The 20,810-nt window shown below is 39.1% G+C and overlaps 1 protein-coding gene across 1 annotated transcript in view; it reads right to left on the bottom strand.

Moving 5' to 3' along the window:
- The window catches only part of CRPPA (CDP-L-ribitol pyrophosphorylase A), a 408,855-nt gene that overhangs the window by 382,902 nt on the left and 5,143 nt on the right, over positions 1–20,810 (bottom strand). The window contains exon 2 of the mRNA XM_025873381.2: positions 8,539–8,815. Coding sequence (XP_025729166.2) covers positions 8,539–8,815 — 277 coding nt within the window. The remainder of the gene's footprint in view (positions 1–8,538; positions 8,816–20,810) is intronic.

Consider the following 20,810-nt stretch of genomic DNA (forward strand, 5'->3'; position numbering starts at 1 on the left):
GAAAACTATGGAGGCTGATGGTCCTGAGTTTTTACAAGCAGCAGGGCTCAAAGACCAGAGTTTTTAGAGGTCATGCTGGAACAGAGCCCTAGGGCACTGCCCTGCTCCGGGACAGAAAGCAGGCTAACCACCCAGTGCATGATTGGAAGGTCACTTAAGGCACAAAGGGAGAGGCTGTTTGCTCTTCTAGCATCTGTGAGACATGGATTTTGCAGCTACGCCTCTCTGGGGACAAAGGAGCCAGTGGGCACCATTCCCCTCCCCCACCCCTCTGCATTGGTGCAGAGACACCAGCCAAGGGCAGCTAACCCAGACACTGGCTGTTTAGCCTACTTTGCTGCAAATTGCATGCCCCTTCACTCTGGTGTGACTGCCCTTCTAGGTAAAACCTGCATCCATCCCATGTGGTGAGACTCCTCCCCCAGAAAACCAGCACAGCCCACCCCCTCTGCCATAGCACAACATTAAAGTTTGGAGTTTTAAAAGTCAGCAGGTTTAGCTGGCATAGAGCCCAAAGGATACTGCACTGCTCCAGGCAGGCAAGCAACCTGGAGACAGGCTGCATGAAAACAGCAATCTGAAAAATGCCAGGGATGTACACAGGGAAATAATGCACTCTTCTGGGGGGTGCTTCCCTGAGAGCAGCAAGCACAGAGACCCCTCTCTAGGAACAAAGGAGCTGACTGGTACCATTTCCTTCCTTAATCCCTCAGCATAAAGCAGCTTCAGTAAACAGCCTAGCTCCAACACTGGCTGCCTAACCTGCTTAAACCAAGTCCCACCCCCAGTGCTCTGCTGCTACTGCTTTTCTCAGGCAAGTGTGTCTACAGCCCAGTACAGAGGGCCCCTTCCCCCAAACACCAGCAGGAACCCCACATACATCACGTCTTCCAACCATAGAGTTTTGCAAGGCTTCAGTTCTAGTGGAAGTAGTATCAGGTCTCATTTAACAAAAAGACCAGAGCACATCTAGTTTAAACTTGCCACACTCTGGCCAAGGTCCAAACACTGCCCACTATCGGCAAGGAGAGCTTCTATAGATCACTGACCTGACAGAGCAGCCAAAACTCAGCAGCAGAGGGCAGAGTACAGAGTACACAGCAGAGACACCTGCTGAAACACCAGGCCCTGAAAACTATATGACTTCTTCTTCATAAAGCTATTACTCTCAGGAGCAGGAAATGTAACAGGCTTTTCTAACACACAGAAGATGACAGAGACCTATACAAAAATGCCAAGATGGAAGAATTCATCCCACAAGAAAGAACAAGAAAAGATGGTGGCTAGAGATCTAATCAAAACAGATACAAGTAGTATGCCTGAGGGAGAATTTAAAGCAACAATTAAGGATACTCGCCAGGCTTGAGAAAAACATGGAAGACATCAGGGAGAACCTTACAACAGAGAAGAGTTAAAAAACAATCAGGCAGAAATTAAAACAGCAGTACTTAGATTCAAAACCAAATGGATGCAATGACCACAAGGATGGAAGAAGCAGAGAAATGAGTAAATGATATAGAAGATAAAATTATAGAAAATTTTGAATTGAAGAAAGATTTATGAATCACTAGAATAGACTTAGGGAACTCAGTGACTCCATCAAACATAGTAAGATTCCTATCATAGGAGTCCCAGAGGAAGAAGAGAGAGAAAAGGAGGCAGAAGGTTTATTTGAGAAAATAGCTGAAAACTTCCCTTTTCAGGGGAGAAAACAGAGATCCCAATTCAGGAGACAGAGAAAATTCTCATCAAAATCAACAAAAGCAGGCCACATCAAGACATATTGTAGTTAAATTTGCAAAATATAGTAATAAAGAAAGTATCTCAAAAGCAAAAAGCAAAAGTACAGTGGGCCCCTTCCCCCAAATACCAGCAGGAACCCCCACATACATCACATCTTCCAACCATAGAGTTCTGCAAGGCTTCAGTTCTAGTGGAAGTAGTATCAGGTCTCATTTAACAAACAGACCAGAGCACATCTAGTTTAAACTTGCCACACTCTGGCCAAGGTCCAAACACTGCCCACTACAGGCAAGAAGAGCTTCTATAGATGACTGACCTGATGGACAGAGCAGCCAAAACTCAGCAGCAGAGGGCAGAGTACAGAGTACACAGCAGAGACACCTGCTGAAACATCAGGCCCTGAAAATAATATGACCTCTTCTTCATAAAGCCATTTCTCTCAGGAGCAGTAACTAAGTCCCTAACTTACAAGGGAAGGCCCCTAAGGCTAGCCACAGATCTCAACGCAGAAACTTAGCAAGCCAGAAGAGAGTGGCATGGTATCTTTAATATGCTGAATGGGAAAAATCTGCAGCCAAGAACTACTCTATCCCACAAACCTATCATTCATAATAGAAGGAGAGATAAAGAGTTTGGACATTGTCCAAAGAAGACATACAGATGGCTAACAGACACATGGAAGATGCTTGACATCATTCATGATTAGGGAAATGCAAATCAAAACTACAATGAGATATCACCTCACACCTGCCAGAATGGCTAAAATTAACAAGAAACAACAGGTGTTGGCAAAGATACAGAGAAATGGGGATACCTCTTACACTGTTGGTAGGAATGCCAACTGGTACAATCACTCTAAAAAACAGTATAGAGTTTCCTGAAAAATGTAAAAGTAGAACTACCCTAAGATTCAGCATTCCCACTACTAATTATTTACCCAAAGAACACAAAAACACAGATTTGAAGGGACACATGCATCCTGATGTTCACAGCAGCATTATCAATAGCCAAACTATGGAGAGAGCCCAAGTGTACAACTCTTGATGAATGGATCAAGAAGATGTGGAATATATGTGCAATGGAGTGTAACTCAGCCAAAAAAAAAGAATGACATCTTGCCATTTGCAAGGACATGGATCGAGCTAGACAGTATTATATGGAGTGAAATAAGTCAATCAGAGAAAGACAAATACCACAGGATTTCACTCATATGTGGAATTTAAGAAACAAAACAAGTGAACATATGGGAGTGAGGGGAAGAGACAAGCCAGGAAAGCCTCTTAACTATAGAGAATAAATTTTGGGTTACTGAATGAGGGTTGGGCAGGGGGAATAGTGGGTGATGGGGATTAAGGAGGGCACTTGTTAGGACGAACACCAGGTGTTATATGGAAGTGATGAATCACTAAATTCTACACCTAAAACTATTATTACACTGTACCTTAACTGGAATTTAAAAACTCGAATAAAATAAATAAAAATAAAGTCAGCCTAACAGAAAAGGCAGGTAACTTTCAAGGGATAAAATTAGACTTTGAAGGGATACTATTATACTGGTCAACAGACTTCTCACAAGCAGAATTAAAGCCAGGACACAATGATATATTTTCAAAGTACTGGGAAAGAAAAAATAGTTATAAACTTAGAAATGTATACCCTAGCAAATGATCATCAAGTGAAAAGCAGAATTAATCCTGAAAGGGTTTATCTGCTAGCTCTATTGAAGTCTACTCCCCTCCATGGAACCCAGAAATGAAGCTTACAAGATAACCTGGGTCCTGGTGACAGTTCTGAGTTCCTGCTTGCAGATAACTCAATTTTCAGCCTTAATTTGGGACATCTTAGTATTTTGAAGTAATCTTCAATTTGAAAATGGTTTTTAAACCAAGAAGTTAAAATTTCACAGTTCCCTTTAACATGTATGCTCTCCAAGGGGCTGCCTCAGTGTCTACCTTATGCAGGAAAGGATTTAATCTGCAAGGGACCTTTGGGTACAGCTTGAAAGTTAAGAGCTAAGAGAAAAGAGAATCCGTTAAGAATCTGTACAACACAATTTAAGAGAACAAAGGAGAATTAGTTCAAAAGAAGTCACGGAAACCAAGTGCTTTAGTGTCTCTGACTAAGCTCACCATTTTCTTGCCTTGGGATGTTATCCAATTCAGACCAGTCTTGGGCAATTTAATGCCTAGAGGGTAAGAAGGTGTCATTCCTTTCCACCAACACAAGAACTTCAACTACCATGCCAAGTCTCAATTCCACTTATGTTTTTACAATTAGAATTTAGAACACTGTGAGAGTGTTGGCATGAAGTAGTACCTGGATTACCTAAGGTTATTGGGTCACTATCCTAACCTTTATAATTTAGGAGAACCAAGAGATGCTGAATGTCTTCAGTGTAAGACTATGTATTGTTCAGAGACAATCCTTCTAGATTATCTGAATGAAATCTTCCATTGCCTTTGAGCTCTTTTACAACATTCACCAAGTTACAGGTAACTGACAGCAATGCAAAATCATACGTGCCTATCAAGATGCAAATCCACTCTGCCCAGTGGAGGTTTGACACCCCTCACATGGGGGGGTGGGGAGAAACAGTTTTGCCTATGTGCGTTCATTTCAGTATTGCTTTATTTCATGAAAATGTGCGCTTCTCTGGATTCTAACCTGTGCCTGGTTCTTTCATTAATAACATGAGCATGTTAAGAATTTCACATACCTGTATGAAACTCATTTTCTACTTTCTTGAAAATTATTCCCTAATACCATCAAAACAAGTCATCATTTCTAGCAGACACCAGGTTTCTGAAGCTTCAAAATAAATTGTGAAGATACCACTTAAAACTAGCTTCTTAATGCCAAGCTTCAGCGATTTCATTAAAATATCATGTATGATTTAATCATGTACATAATACATAAGTTATTCTGATTAAGCTTAATTATAAAGATAGTCCAGGAATTCCAACAAATCTGCAACAAAGTCAGTAACTGCTATATCTGTTAATGTTTCATTAAGTCATCAGTTAAATTAGGGTATCCTGGCTTATAACTACAGCAGGAGAGTCCTCTTCAGTTTTAGACCCACTACCGAAAGTATCACTTTACTGACAATCCTAGAAATAAGATCTCAAAAAGAATAACGAACCAAAAATTCCAAATGTGTAATTTCTATAGTGAGCTTGATTGATAGCTTTCCAAAAGGTAATATAGGCAAAGACCTCTAATTATACTGACCAGGTACTATAAATTTTTAATTATCTGCCCCAACTATCTAGTCCTCCCTAGGAACTTACTCAAATTTGTCAAGTTTCACTCTAATTCTTTAAAATTCTAAATCCTGTGTTTCTTCATTCCTCCTCAGGGCACTTCTAACTGATCATATTGCCTTTAGCAAAGCTGAGGAGCCTGCAGAACAGGAAGGGGTCAGAGAAGTAGGGGAGCCATGATCAAGTTTTGAGGTCAGTTAGCATACCTCTGTCACAATTTTCACTCCATCAAGGTACCTTTAAATTACATTGAAGAAAAAGGGTTTCTTTGATTTATGGAATTCTTATACAGGTTTAAAAGGAATTCATGTTGTCAGGGGGAAGAAGTAACTTTAGAAACAATTTCCTGAGAAAGAGATTGCAGCTGTATATAGGTAACTAAAGAGAAATCACACACTATCTTTTTGAGAAATCACACACTAACTTTTCCAGATGGGTGTTTTTTTTTTTTTATGGTTAACTTAGAAATATTTTATCATCAAATCTGGCATCTTTAATTATGTTATGTTAATCACCATACATTACATCATTAGTTTTTGATATAGTGTTCCATGATTCATTGTTTTCATATAACACCCAGTGCTCCATGCAGTACATGCCCTCCTTAATACCCATCACTGGGCTAACCCATCACCCACCCCCCTCACCTCTAGAACCCTCAGTTTGTTTCTCAGAGTCCATAGTCTATCATGGTTCGTCTCCCCCTCTGATTTCCTCCCCCATTCATTTTTCCCTTCCTTTTTTTAATATATAATATTTGTTTCAGAGGTACAGGTCTGTGATTCAACAGTCTTACACAATTCACAGTGCTCACCATAGCACATACCCTCCCCAATGTCTATCACCCAGCCACCCCCATCCCTCCCACCCCCCCACCACTCCAGCAACCCTCAGTTTGCTTCCTGAGATTAATTCCTCATATCAGTGAGGTCATATGATACATGTCTTTCTCTGACTTATTTTGCTTAGCATAACACCCTCCAGTTCCATCCATGTTGATGCAAATGGGAAGATTTCATTCCTTTTGATGGCTGTATAACATTCCATTGTAGATATACCACATCTTCTTTATCCATTCATCTGTCGATGGACATCTTGGCTCTTTCCATAGTTTGGCTATTGCGGACATTGCTGCTATAAACATCAGGGTACACATACCCCTTCGGATCCTTACATTTGTATCTTTGGGGTAAATACCCAGTAGTGCAATTGCTGGACCGTATGGTCGCTCTATTTTCAACTTTTTGAAGAACCTCCATACTGTTTTCCAAAGTGGCTGCACCAGCTCGCATTCACACCAACAGTGTAGGAGGGCTCCCCTTTCTCCACATCCCCGCCAACTTCTGTCGTTTCCTGACTTGTTAATTTTAGCCATTCTGACTGATGTGAGGTGATATCTCATTGAGGTTTTGATTTGGATTTCCCTGATGCCAAGTGATGTTGAGCACTTTTTCATGTGTCTGTTGGCCATTTGGATGTCTTCTTTGGAAAAATGTCTGTTCATGTCGTCTGCCCATTTCTTGATTGGATTATTTGTTCTTTGGGTGTTGAGTTTGATAAGTTCTTTATAGATTTTGGATACTAGCCCTTTATCTGATATGTCATTTGCAAATATCTTCTCCCATTCTGTCGGTTGTCTTTTGGTTTTGTGGACTGTTTCTTTTGCTGTGCAAAAGCTTATCTTGATGAAGTCCCAATAGTTCATTTTTGCCCTGGCTTCCCTTGCCTTTGGCGATGTTTCTAGGAAGAAGTTGCTGTGGCTGAGGTCGAAGAGGTTGCTACCTGTGTTCTCCTTTAGGATTTGGATGGATTCCTATCTCACATTTAGGTCTTTCAACCATTTGGAGTCTATTTTTGTGTGTGGTGTAAGGAAATGGTCCAGTTTCATTCTTCTGCATGTGGCTGTCCAATTTTCCCAACACCATTTGTTGAAGAGACTGTCTTTTGCCATTGGACATTCTTTCCTGCTTTGTCGAAGATTAGTTGACCATAGAGTTGAGGGTCCATTTCTGGGCTCTCGATTCTGTTCCATTGATCTGTGTGTCTGTTTTTGTGCCAGTACCAAACTGTCTTGATGATTACAGCTTTGTAATAGAGCTGGAAGTCCGGAATTGTGATGCTGCCAGCTTTGCTTTTCAACATTCCAGATGGGTATTTTTTAACTCACCACCTATATAGCAGAGAAAGCTTAGAGGACTCCTTCCATTTGTCTACAATCCTAGATGTTGTAATTCATCTTAATACCTTTTTATTTTTAAGTACTTAGCCCTCTACTGAAGAGTTAACACCTAATTTCCAACCCTAAAAAAACCCACAGGGATTAGCATCTGTATTTTTACAAAGCAAAGGGGCTCGAAGAGGTTGCTCAAGTTGCACATACACCACTAACTAGAAAGCCTGAGAACTGGGCCTACACATGCCCCACTCCACAGCCTATTGCTATCATGGTGTACCCAAGTGTGTACAGCAACTTTCATTTCATCTCAAATTTAGACTATAAACCTCTTAACTTTTTAGGATTTTATCTAGTAATACAAGAACCAAACAAAGACGTTCTACAGATAATAGGACTTTTGCTAACCCGTGTTCTTCTGGTGAATTAGAACACAGAATTTAGCGTCATCTTAAAACTATTTTAAACGGTGTGAAAATCCTATTCAGCTATTTGTGCTGGAAAGTAAACCACTCCCAAAAAGTCAAAACACAATTCGGGTGTGATGAGCCAGACTTTTTATTATTATGTGCCTCCTAAACTTGAGAGTTTTCTTAGGTATTTTCAGGTAAGTGCACAATGCTTCTCATTTCTTCAGTGTACATGCAGAGCCATACTCTGAAAACAGTATTACATTCTTCTCCAAAAAGCTCATGTCATGAAGGACTATAAGAAAAGATAAATTCTAGTACAGTCTCATGATAGAATACTTCAAGCTTCCTAAAAAAAATTTAGCATTATGTCTTTAAGTCAAACAGACATTTACCATTAACACATGAATGGATAAAGAAGATGTGGTATACATATACAATGGAATATTATGCAGCCATCAAAAAGTGAAATCTTTTATTCGTAATGACATGGTTGGAATTAGAGGGTATTATGCCATGCAAAATAAGTCAATCATAGACAATTATCATATGATCTGATATGTGGAATTTGAGAAACAAGGCAGAGGATCATAGGGGAAAAGAAGAAAAAAGGGAACAAGATGAAACCAGAGAGGGAGACAAACAATAAGAGACTCCTAATCTCAGGAAACAAACTGAGGGTTGCTGGAGTGGAGGGAGGTGGGAGGGATGGGGTGGCTGGGTGATGGACACTGGGGAGGGTATGTGTTATGGTGAGCACCGTGAATTGTTTAAGACTGATGAATCAAAGACCTGTACCCCTGAAATAAATACATTTTAATTTAAAAAATAAAAATTAAAAACAAAAGAAAAAATGGACATTTAAATATGATCTCATCAAAATCCAGCAAGTTAACATTTGCTATAACATTTGTGCCTTTTATCCACTTTCGGAAATTTAACCACTCACCCCATGTTCCTTAGCAGCTGTGACAACTTTAAGAAGGACATCTTCCTCGACAAACGGTCTCACAGCATCATGGATTATCACAACTTCTGGCTTAGAGAGTTTAGAGTCAGGCTGGTCCTCTGCCAGAGCTTTTAGTCCATTGAAAATTGACCTGTGGCGGGTCACTCCAGCTTCAACCAGGGAGATTCGCTGATGCTGGTACTTCTGAATAATACACTTCATTGCTTTCATGTTCTCTCCTGTTACTGCTACAACAATGTCCTTTATCCAACATACTCTAGAAGAAAAGTGTGCATACATTTAACATAAACTGGGCCTTATACAAGTTAAGCTAGTAACAAACTGAATTAGTAAGTACTACTGTAACTTCTTAGAGATATTGAGAACTGAAAGTCAGTTTAATGCATTTTATCAGGTCTAGTAAAGTATCATCAGTATTTCATACTCCACTTAATAACATAATTTCACTATGGACTATAAAATATTTCATCTATATAGATATTATAAAATAGAGATTCCTGACTAAGTTTGATTTAGACTATCAGTTAATTAAGAAAAAAGAGTACAGTAATAGGCCTTTAAATTGATTCTTTCCAAGTATTTTGTTCAATAGAATAGGAGCAATTCAAAGGAGTTTCGAATACCAAAAGTTTTGATTCTCTCTCAAGTCCACTGAAATGCTAAAAAAAAAAAAAAAAAAAAGCTGCATCACTTATCTAACACAAACTTTGCCTACATCAAGGTGAAATGTTATAGCTTAAATAGGGAAACTAAGATTGTATAAATATAAGAGACTCAAAATGATAAACTTTGTAATAAAACATAAAGAATTAACCTATTGAGTCATACAAAGGATTGAGCAACTTTTCTGTTGTACAACATTTTCCTCAAGACTTCCCGACCTATCACTCTGCACTGTCCACAGCACTGAGCGGCAACTGCATTACATCTTGGCAGACTTCTCTTGAACACCAGTGCTAACAGAGCTTAATGTCATTAAACTCTATGTTCCAGAGCCAACAGGCCCAAACCAGGCCAACTGCCTCTGACCCATACTATCAACTCTGAATAAAGGTCACTTTAAAATTTAATAAAACTTCAAAAAAAATCTTTTTAAGAACGCTTAGCCTGTGAGATACTACATGTTCATGTTAGATAGTTCAAGTCTTATGCACATTTTTACAGAGATGGAAGGGTCTGAAAATTACTTAGTGCAATTAACTTCATTTATATGAACATTCAATTGATTTACTCAATTATTAAACTCCAATCTTCTGTTATTCAATCAACCCTTTCCATAATCCAAAACCCCATTCTGCCTGTGGCTACAACAATAATACACAGATGTACAACACTAAGCTACTTTATAGGCACACTGTCTTTTCATTTTAAGTCTATTCCTTTAATAAGTATTTATTGCACACTGAATCAATGATCAGCATTGAGTACACAATGAAAATAAACACTGCCTTCACAAGGCTTACAGATCAAAGAACACCAAAGAATAAATACAAGCTGTGAGCAAGCGCTATGAAGAAAGCCAGGCTCCAGGATTGCAAGCAAATGGACTATGTGACCAGCACAGGGAAGGCCAAGATGATACTCCCTAAGGAAGCAGAATTTGCTGTAGGATCCAGATGGTGAGTGGCGGCAGGGGGGAAAAAGGCAAAGGGGTACAAAGGGCTGGTGTAAGCAAAGTCCATGGCAAGGTCCTTAGGGCCAGGAAACCACTGCAATCAAATCCTGTAAGCAAAGGGAAGAAGAGCCTATGAAGAGGCTGAAGGTCCAGGCACGAGCCAGACTGGGCTAGGCCATGGGAACCTCTCAGACCGTATTATGGGTTTTACTGTTATAAGAGAAAGCCATAAAAAACCTGTACGCAGGAGAGGACATTTACACCTATTAAAAAAAAATGCTCACCTCCTCAAATTGTTTTAGGACAGAAAGGCCCCTAAAAGAGGACCACCTCCTAATTCCCCAAACCTGTGAAGGTATAACCCTACACACAGGATGAACTTCACAGAAGTGATTTAAGGATCTTGAGATGAATCCTTCTGGACTATCTGGGTAGGTCTAATATAATCACAGGAGCTCTTACACATGAACAAGAAGCAGAAGAGTTAAAACAGGAGAGGAGTTAACAGAATCAGTGCTCAGTGTGATAGAGGACCACAAGTCCAGGATCGTGAACGACCTCCAGAAACTAGAAAATGGCAATTGTCCCTAGAGCTTCCAAAATGAACATAGCACTGCCAACACTTTTATATTTTAGCCCAGTGAAACTTACATCAAACTTCTGACTCTTCCGACTTCCAGAAGTTTAATCAATTCATGTTGCTTTAAGCTACTCAGTTCATGGACTTTTTTTTCTTTTAACAGCAGCAATAGTAAACGAATTTAGGAGCCTCAATTTTAGTCTTGCTGCAAGGTAGAGAAGAGATTTAGTAGAGACAAAAGATGTAGACCAGATAGGAGGCGGCAGCTGCTGCATTTTGGGCAATGCAGTGATTGTAGCCTGGCTACCCAACTAAGCTTGTAGATGGCATTTGAGAGATAAATTCGAGGTAATAACCTAGTAAGATTGGCAAAATAAATCAATTATGATAAAATATAAAATAGTTAACCTAGATTAAACATTTACTACAGCTTGAGCCTTAGTCATGTTCTAAACTCCTAGAGTCCTCCTCCTCTACTATCTCTTAAATGGGGAAACAATTACGATATGATATGTACATCACACTTAGTTTTCCTACACTACCGTCGTACACTACAACATACTTGAAATAGTTTTACCATTCTTCATCAAAAGACCTTCCATCTTCTAGAAGGTAGGTTCCGTGATAGCAGGAACAACATCTTTTCACCCACTGCTTTTCACCTAGTACCTAATAAACACTAATTTGTTTAGTAAATGACCATAGTCAGTCTTATCTACCAGAAACAGTGTAACATCTGACAACACAGCGTTGTCTCAGGGTTATGAAAATGCAAGAAGCTCTTCATTAACCTAGTTAGCTACAAAAACTCAGTAATGAGTATAACTTTCCCTATGCAATGTGGTTGTGTTTTGAGTCATGTGACTACTTACCTTCATTTCTAGAACTTTAGCCGCTCTAAGGCCAGGATTACTTATGTTTTGTTAGACACTGGGGGGAATTTCAATCACAAGTAAACTAAGACAATGCAGTAATATTCACAGAATACCAGAGAGTGGGATATGTATTATGTGCAAGCAATAAAAACTATTTATTGTAAGATTCAGTGTGCGTTGCTCTTTGGTTTGTAGTCCATCCATCCCCCATTCCTTTCATTGTAAACTTAATTGATCAAAGCATACTTAACAATTTAGAATTTATACTGTACTCAAAGCCCCCCTGCAAGTGACAAGTGACAATTTGTGTCCCTTAATGTGAAGCTTCCCAAAGTTCTGTCTTCACTGACACCCCTGTGATCAAGGCACTCATCTCCCCATTATTGTACTATCCTCTTAGCTGGTCTCATCTTATCCCAACATAACCCATTCTCACCACTTCTGGAGGGCTTTTCTCACCTGCAAACCTTAAGTCACCCCCTGCTGGTTCTTGAGCTGGGCCCTTTAAGATTTGAACTCAGTCCACTCAACCCTACACCACTTCATCTCTCTCATGCCCCTCTTACTCGGAGGCCATTTTCTCGCACACCCAGGTCTTTGCTTATGCTACCTCCTCCGCTTCCCAGCACACCTTCCACCCATCCTGGGTTGGGAGGGAAGTAGGAGGCTCAGTCCCACTTGCTCAGCTGTGGGTTCTGATTGGCTTCCCCCAGAAAGCTTTACTAGTCATTCTGGGGGCAGCATCCCTGCTCTCCACTTCCAGAGTACTCTTACTGCTAGAGACACTTAGCATCATACCCTACGGTTTGCCTTTTCTATCTCCCTCACCAAGCTGCCAACTCACAGAAAGCAAAGTCTATACCTCAGAGCTTGGCACGTTCCAAACCAAGTAGTATTAGTAATATTAACAGGAATGAAGATTGATGGTTTGAGAGGTGACGCATACTGTGTAGAGTACCAGCCTGCAAAATCTATCAGATTGCAATAAGTCACTATTATCATCACTTTATAGATGACACAGAAGCAGTGACCTGCCCATAATCTCACACTTAGGAAATGAAGGGACTTGGGTGGACCCAAGTCTGATTTTGGAGCACACAGTTAAGTTCTGCAAATGTACTAATAGTCTCTGAGAAGGATGTGGTAAAATCCAGGAGCAAGAAGAGTATGTCCACATCCACTGTGTCTCCAGCACTTCATTCATCTTATTAGTGATGAACCATATAATATTGTTGCATTTGTGGTCAAAATGTCAAGTCTCCTGTAATTTCCTGTAATTCAAGCAAAAATAAACATCTAACATTTGCCAGGCAGTATACTAGACCATTGTGATATAATAAACCAAGACTGGCAGAATTCCTGACCTCACAGACCATATGTTAATATCTGCTAAATGAATCCATGAATAGAGAACACTGACTTAGAAAGGAATAAATTATTAGTTTAAGTGTTTAAGCCTTTTCTCCATCCATGGATTCATTTAACATATTTGACATAATGGTCTATGATTCGCCTGAGTTTAAAGCATTATTAACAGTGATCAAACATATTTCAGCTTATTAATATGACATCACACTAAGGTTTTTGGTTGTTTTAAAGAAACTTTAAGTACATCCTCAAGTAAATCAGTAGGCAAGACTGTTTATAGTCAAAAGCTTAACTTGTACTCTAAGCTCTTCATCTCTTTTCATAGTGAATTTTACCAGAAAAATAGCTTAAAAGCAACTTTTAGAGACCTCATATTGCTATTTTTCACAAAAATTACTTTCAATTATCTTAACATCGAATAAGAGAAAGACATTGCTAGTCATTCCAATATCTGCACAGTGAGTCAATGAATTAATGAACTCCCAAAGACAAATCCCAATTTTACTAGAATGCCTTCAAAGAGCTATAAAATAATTAAGTTCCAAACAAAGCCAGTCAAAAGAAATGTAAATAATTAGAAATACCCATGGCCTTTGACTCTTTCCAAAAGTTGTAGGAGACTAAATAACAAAGTGTTTTAAACTCATCTTTCTCAAACTATAGATCAAGGCCTATGAGTGTGCCAATTTAGTGAGTTTAGATTAACATTTTTGGATAAATGAACTAGAAATTAACAGAACAGTAAGTTAGAATGCATAGCAAACAGTAAGGATGGGTCTTCTTGAATTCTTTCAAATATGAGCACGTGTGTATTTAAATACACATTTAATGGAATCATCATGCAAAATGTTCTTTTAAACAAGTCACAATAGGGGTGCCTGGGTGGCTCAGTTGGCTAAGTGTCTGCATTTGGCTCAGGTCAAGATCCCAGGGTCCTGGGATGGAGTCCCGCATCAGGCTCCCTGCTCAGCAGGGAGTCTACTTCTCCCCCTCTGCCTGCCTCTCTACCTACTTGTGCTCTCTGTGTCAAATAAATATTTTTTTAAAAAAATAAAAAAACAAACAAGTCACAATAAAAAATTTTTTGGAAGACATGGTTTTAGACCACTCTTAAGAAAGGACACTGTTACGCTATTTTGTTCAGCAACCAAGCATACTCCCAGCACTTGCAAGCCTTTTTAAGTACTGTTTATATTTCAAGGAATTTATTCACATTCTTTTCTAGTTATAGAATTAAGAACCTTTTACAGTATTAAAGTTTAATAATGTAGGATCATGGGACTGAGAAAAACCTTAACGACCTCACGCAGTGCCTACTGAACAAATATTTGCTGAATAAATGAATCTGGTTGACCTCCTTAGCTGAAGGCAAGTCCACACTGAACTCCTGTAGCCGGGTTTTATCAAGTTCTCTTATTTCCTTCCTAGCACATTCCATGGTCACTTACAAGTCTAACCTCAAGCTCCACTACACCTATAGACATTTTGAGGAAAATTTTTGTTTCTCATATTTTCTCCCACAATGTTAAAAAAAAAAAAATCACTTCGAGTATTTAGCTTGGGCAGTTTAATATGATCAGTTGAAAACAGAAGATTTAAACAAATGCTTTTTAAATACACAGATGAAAAATCAGGTCCTACTAAACCCTCGAAAGGGCTCTTACCAGGTTGCGGGAGTTTGGTCCCAAGGGACAGTGGCAACGGTGGCTGACTGCCATGACAGTCTTCATACAGACTAGGTCCGTGGATTGTACTGTGGCCATAATCAGTAGATTTACATCCCTCCATACCCACCCTCATATTTTAGCAACAAAGTATTGAGTTGATATGAAGGGTCTTGTTCCCAAATGCCCTCAAAAGGTCAGGTCTCCTTATTACGGCCCATGAAGGATTACCAGTTGTCAAGCCCAACCTACCAGTCTTAATCTCTTCTTGAAGGAGACCCATGGGGGCCTTCCCACTGGGAATTTAACAAAAACATCTAGTCATCTGACCTACACAAAACACAGTCCTATTGTATCTTTAATAAATATAGGCCTATTGCTTGCTTCCCTTCACTCAGATTGGACCCTTAATGAAGCATTAATTTTTTTAATGTCAAATTCATGTATTTGAACATATTCATTCAACTACAACTATATAAATGTCTTTTTCTTTCTGAACTTTTAATCCAATTAGTCACTAAAACCTGTCAATCTTGTCTACAGATTTCTCCTATCTTCCCTACTCCATTCCAACTTTCAGCTCAACTCCAGCATTCAACATTGCTCATTTAAATTAACATTTATGTATTTCTCTATTTTGTTTAAATAGAATTTGCAGGGGTATTCAGAAAGAGTAAGATAGAATAAGTACACAAGAAAGCAAAAATTAGAGACAATCCAGTAAGTCAGAAAATCTAATGAGCCTTGAGTTCATCAACTTACACGTATATACCTACCAGCTGGGAAGATGGTGGAGTAGGAGAACCCTAAGCCCACCTCATCCCACCAATACAACTAGATAACAACCCAACCAGTGTAAATAACCCACGAAGTGACTGGAAGGCTGACAGGACAGACTCCACAACTAAAGGCAGGGAAGAGGCCACAGTGAAGGTAACAAGGGCCAAGACACAGTCTAAGAGCAAAAGGGACCTTGTCGCCCATGGTGGGGAGGGAGCTGCTGGCACTGAGAGGGGCAGAAAACAGATTTGCACCAGCAGTCCATGCACTGGGAGAACAAATCTCTTTACAATTTGCCTCTGAATGTGAAATGGGCCAACTTTCCTGAGTTCTTAAAACCAGCCAGACTTAAAGCCTGGAATTTTTAAAAATGCACAAGCTCCAGTCTGGGAGAGCCCAGAATACTTTAGGAAGTGGAGTCCCTGCCCTTAGAGACAGCAGGACCAACACCCCATGTGGATACACTGTAGAACCAGCAGTTTGAAAAATACTGGGGGCAAATTGGAGGAAGAGTGGTTTGCTCTTCTCAGAGCACAGCCTAAAGAGACAGGTATTACTAGGAGACCCCTCCAGGAACAAAGGAGCTGGCAGGTACCATTTCCCTCTCCTACCCCACAGCGTGAACAACAGCCACCTGTGAGGACCAGCTTAGAGCTCACACTCCTAACCTCACTTGCTTGCACAAAGCCCCAACACATCATGCCAGCCCAACACATTTCAGTGGACCCACCCCTTTCCAATAACTCTTATGTCAGTCCCCCTGTGGTGGCCCCTCCCCCAGAAGACCAGTGCAAACCCTGTCAACACCCCATGCCTTAACCTGCACTTTTACAGGACCTCAGTTCCTGCAGGGGCAAATCTCCATTCACAAGCAAACCACTACATACCTTGCTGCCCACAACAGGCAGAGAGGGCCTCTGCAGACAAGTAAAGGAAAAAGAGGCTTAGATTCAAGAGTGGAGCACACACAACACACATAGGTGACAGTCCCTGAAGCACCAGGACCTGGGGAATAGGGGACACTGAACTGCAGGGCACTATAGGACTTCTTAATAAGGTTATTATGGTTAGGAGCAAGAGAAGTAACTAACTTTCCTAACACAGAAAAACACAGAAAGTCAGACAAAATGAGGAGACAAAGCAACATTTCCCAAATGAAACAACAGGACCAAACCATAGCAAGAAACCAAACCAAAACAGATTTAAGTAGTATGACTGATAGAGAATTTAAAGTAATGATCATAAAGATACCCACTGGACTTGAGAGAGTAGTGTAGGACATCAGTGAGACCATTACCAGAGATTTAAAAGAAAAAAAAAATCAGATCAAGAACACATTAAGTGAAATTAAAAATACACTTGATGGAAAAAATAGCAGACTGGATGAAGCAGAGAAACAATTTAACAACCTGAAAGAGTAATGGAACATAAATAACCAATCTGAGGAAAGAGAATTATGCAAATTGAGGACAGTCTCCATGGCATCAAGCATAATAACATCTGCATTATAGGGATCTCAGATGATAGAGAGGTAAGGGGGCAGAAAATTTATTTCAAGAAATAATAGCTGAAAACTTACCTTACCTGAAGAAAGAAACCTATCCAGATCCAGGAGGCACAGAGATCCCTGCCCCCCACCCAAAAGAATTCAACCTAAATAGGTCCACATCAAGACATATAGTAGTTAAAATGTAATTTAAAAGATTTTAACAAGTACACTACAAAAAGTAATGAAAGGCAAAAAATTTTCAAGCAGCTAAGCAAGAAAGTTACATTCAAGGGAAAACCCATAATGCTATCAAGGGATTTTTCAGCAGAATTTTCTAGGCCTGAAGAAAGTGACGGGATATATTCAAAGTGTGGGAAGGGAAAAAATCAGCAACCAAGAATCCTCTATCCAGGAAGGCTATCAGTCAGAAGAAAAGGAGAGATAAAGAGTTTCTTTTTTTTTTTTTTTTAAGATTTTATTTATTTATTTGAGAGAGAGAGAATGAGAGATAGAGAGCACGAGAGGGAAGAGGGTCAGAGGGAGAAGCAGACTCCCTGCCGAGCAGGGAGCCCGATGTGGGACTCGATCCCAGGACTCCAGGATCATGACCTGAGCCGAAGGCAGTCGCTTAACCAACTGAGCCACCCAGGCGCCCCGAGATAAAGAGTTTCTTAGATAAAAACTAGAGGAGTTCATGAGCACTAAACCATCTTTAAGCAATTTTAACAAGAAATATTAAAAGGGACCCCAGGTGAAAAGGAAGATTGTAAGTCAGAGTATGAAAAGTAAACAAAAAAGCAATAAAAATAACTTTTACTGTAAAAAAAAAAAAAAGGATTCATAAAATAAAAGGATGTAGAGGGAGACAAACCATGAGAGACTTATGATCTCAGGGAACAAACTGAGGATTGCGTGGGGGGGGGTGGATGGGGTGGCTGGGTGATGGACATTGGGGAGGGTATGCATTGTGGTAAGCACTGTGTATTGTTTAAGACTGATGAATCACAGACCTGTACCCCCTGAAACAAATAATACATTACATGTTAATTAAAAAAAAAAAAACCTCACTCCCGAAGAAATTGAAAACCTGGGGGAAAAAAAACGTACCCAGTACAGAAAACACTTAAAAAGTCTTCCCTTGCCAATAAAAGTATGCTTAACTAGTTAAGCCCATTGCTTTTTTAAGATTTGCATATTAACAACATCTTACTCCCCACCTCCCTCTCCAAACAAAAAACAAAAAGGTTGGGGGCGGGGGGTGATTCTTTGCTTTTAGGAACTCTAAGCCCCAACCAAATACCAAGACTGTCTATAATGGCCTTAGAAATGCAGTAAGGTCCCTCACCAAAGCATTCAGATTTTGTAATGTCATAAAGTTGTCTAAACAATCCATGGTGATTTGTTCGCAGATTGAGATTAAGATTCAGTGTTCTTAATTTTTAGCGCACTGAAAAGAATTAGTACCGCTTGGCCAAAGTCAGCTGCCTTCTCGGGGCCTCCCTCCCCTCCCCTGGAAAACAGCAGCTGCTTGATGGACTTGTAAGCAGTATAGGAGATCCTGTTAGCAAAAGCCTCTCTCTTGGCATGTTAATGGGCCTTCAAAAGTATCAGCTCTCTTCTCTCTTCAGTGGCAATTTTAAAATTTTAAAATTCAAAATTTGTTGTTTGATGTATTTTACTTAACTCATGAGTGTTTAAACACTGCATTAATGAAAAAAAAAAGGATGTAAAATAGGACTTTATACACCTAAAACATAGAAGAGGAGTAAAGAATGGATTTAAACTTAGGTGACCATCAACTTCATATACACTGCTATACTCAGATGTTATACACACACCTAATGGTAACCACAAGGCAGAAACAAGCAATATGTATGCAAAGAAAAAAGAGAAAGGGATCCAAATATATCACCAAAGAAAGCCAGCAAACCATGAAAGACAGGAGAAGGATCAGAGAAAATCTATAGAAACAACTACAAAACAAGTAACAAAATGGCAATACATACATATCTATCAGCAATTACTTTGAATGTGAATAGACTAAATGCTCCAAACAAAAGGCATACAGTGACTTTATGAACATAAAGCAACAATCGATAGTACTAGGGGACTTTAACATCTCACTGACATCAATGGGCAGATCATCCAAACAAATTCGACAAGGAAATGAGTGGCTTTCAGTGACCCATTGCACCAGATGAATTTAACAGACATATTCAGAACATTCCATCCTAAAACAGAATACACAATCTTTTCAAGAGCACATGGAACATTCTCCAGAATAGATCACATATTCGGCTTTAAAACAAGCCTCAACAAACACAAAAAGACTGAAGTTATACTATGCATCTTTTCTGACAATACTATGGAACTGATAAACACAAGAGAAAAATCTGGAAAGACCACTAACACATGGAGGTTAAATAACATGCTACAAAACAATGAATGGGTCAACCAGGAAAAAAAAAAAAAGAAATTTAAAAATACATACCAACAAATGAAAATGAAAACACAATGGTCCAAAATCTTTGGGATGCAGCAAAAACTGTTCTAACAGGGAAGGTTATAGCAATACAGGCCTACCTCAAGAATCAAGAGAAATCTCAAAAAATCTAACCTTACACCTAAAGGAGCTAGAAGAAGAACAAACAAAACCTAAATCCAGCAAAAGGAAATAAATACTATAGAAATTTAAAAAAAAATGGATCAATGAAACCAGGACCCGGTTCTTTGGGAAAAAAAATTATACATATACATCAACAAAATAAACCTTCAGCAAGACTCATTGAAGATTAAAAAAAAAAAAAAAGCGACCCAAATAACAAAATTACTAATGAAAAAGGAGAAATAGCCAATACCACAGAAATAATTTTAAAAAATTATGAAAACTGATATGCCAACAAATTGAACAACCTAGAACAAATGGATCAATTCCTAGAAACCTATAACCTCCCAAAACTAAAGCAGAAATAAAATTTTGAATAGACCAATCAGCAGCAATGAAATTTAATCAGTTATCAAAAAACTCCCAAATTAAAGTCCAGAACCAGATGGCTTCACAAATTCTACTAAACATTTAAATACCTATTCTTCTTCAAGCTATTTCAAATACACACACACACACACACACACACACACACACAAAAGGAAAACTTCCAAATTCATTCTATAAGGCCATTATCCCCCTCATACCAAAACCAGATATAGACACCACAAAAAAAAAGTACAGACCAGTATCCTCATGAATATAGATGCAAAAATCCTCAATATTAGCATACCAAATCTAACAATAATGATATATTTTAAAAAAATCATACACCACTTTCAAGTGGGATTTATGCCTGGGATGCAAGAGTGGTTCAATATTCACCAATCAACATGATAGGTCACATCGACAAGACAAAGTATAAAAACTGTATGATCATTTCAATAGATGCAGAAAAAGTATTTAACAAAGTACAACAACCATTCATGATAAAAACTCTATGCCAAGAAGGTCTAGAGGGAACATACCTCAACATAATAAAGGCCTTGTATTAAAAACCCACAGTGAATATACTCAACAGTGCCAAATGGAGAGCTTTCCCCCTAACACCAGGAACAAGACAAGGATGTCCTCGCTCACCTTTTATTCAACACAGTACTGCAAGTCCTAGCCACAGCATTGTATCTAGGAATAAACTTATTCAAAGAGGTGAAAGACCTGTACTCTGAAAAAACACTGCTGAAAGAAATTCAAGATGACACAAAGAAATGGAAAGACATTGTGTTCATGAACTGGAAGAAGAAATATTGTTAACATGTCTCTATTACCCAAAACTATCTACAGATCTATGCAATCCCTATTAAAATACCAACAGCATCTTTCACAGACCTAGAA

Source organism: Callorhinus ursinus, unplaced genomic scaffold, assembly GCF_003265705.2.
Source record: "Callorhinus ursinus isolate GAN/ISIS: 27379988/994484 unplaced genomic scaffold, GSC_fseal_2.0 scaffold12, whole genome shotgun sequence".
Taxonomy (NCBI): domain Eukaryota; kingdom Metazoa; phylum Chordata; class Mammalia; order Carnivora; family Otariidae; genus Callorhinus; species Callorhinus ursinus.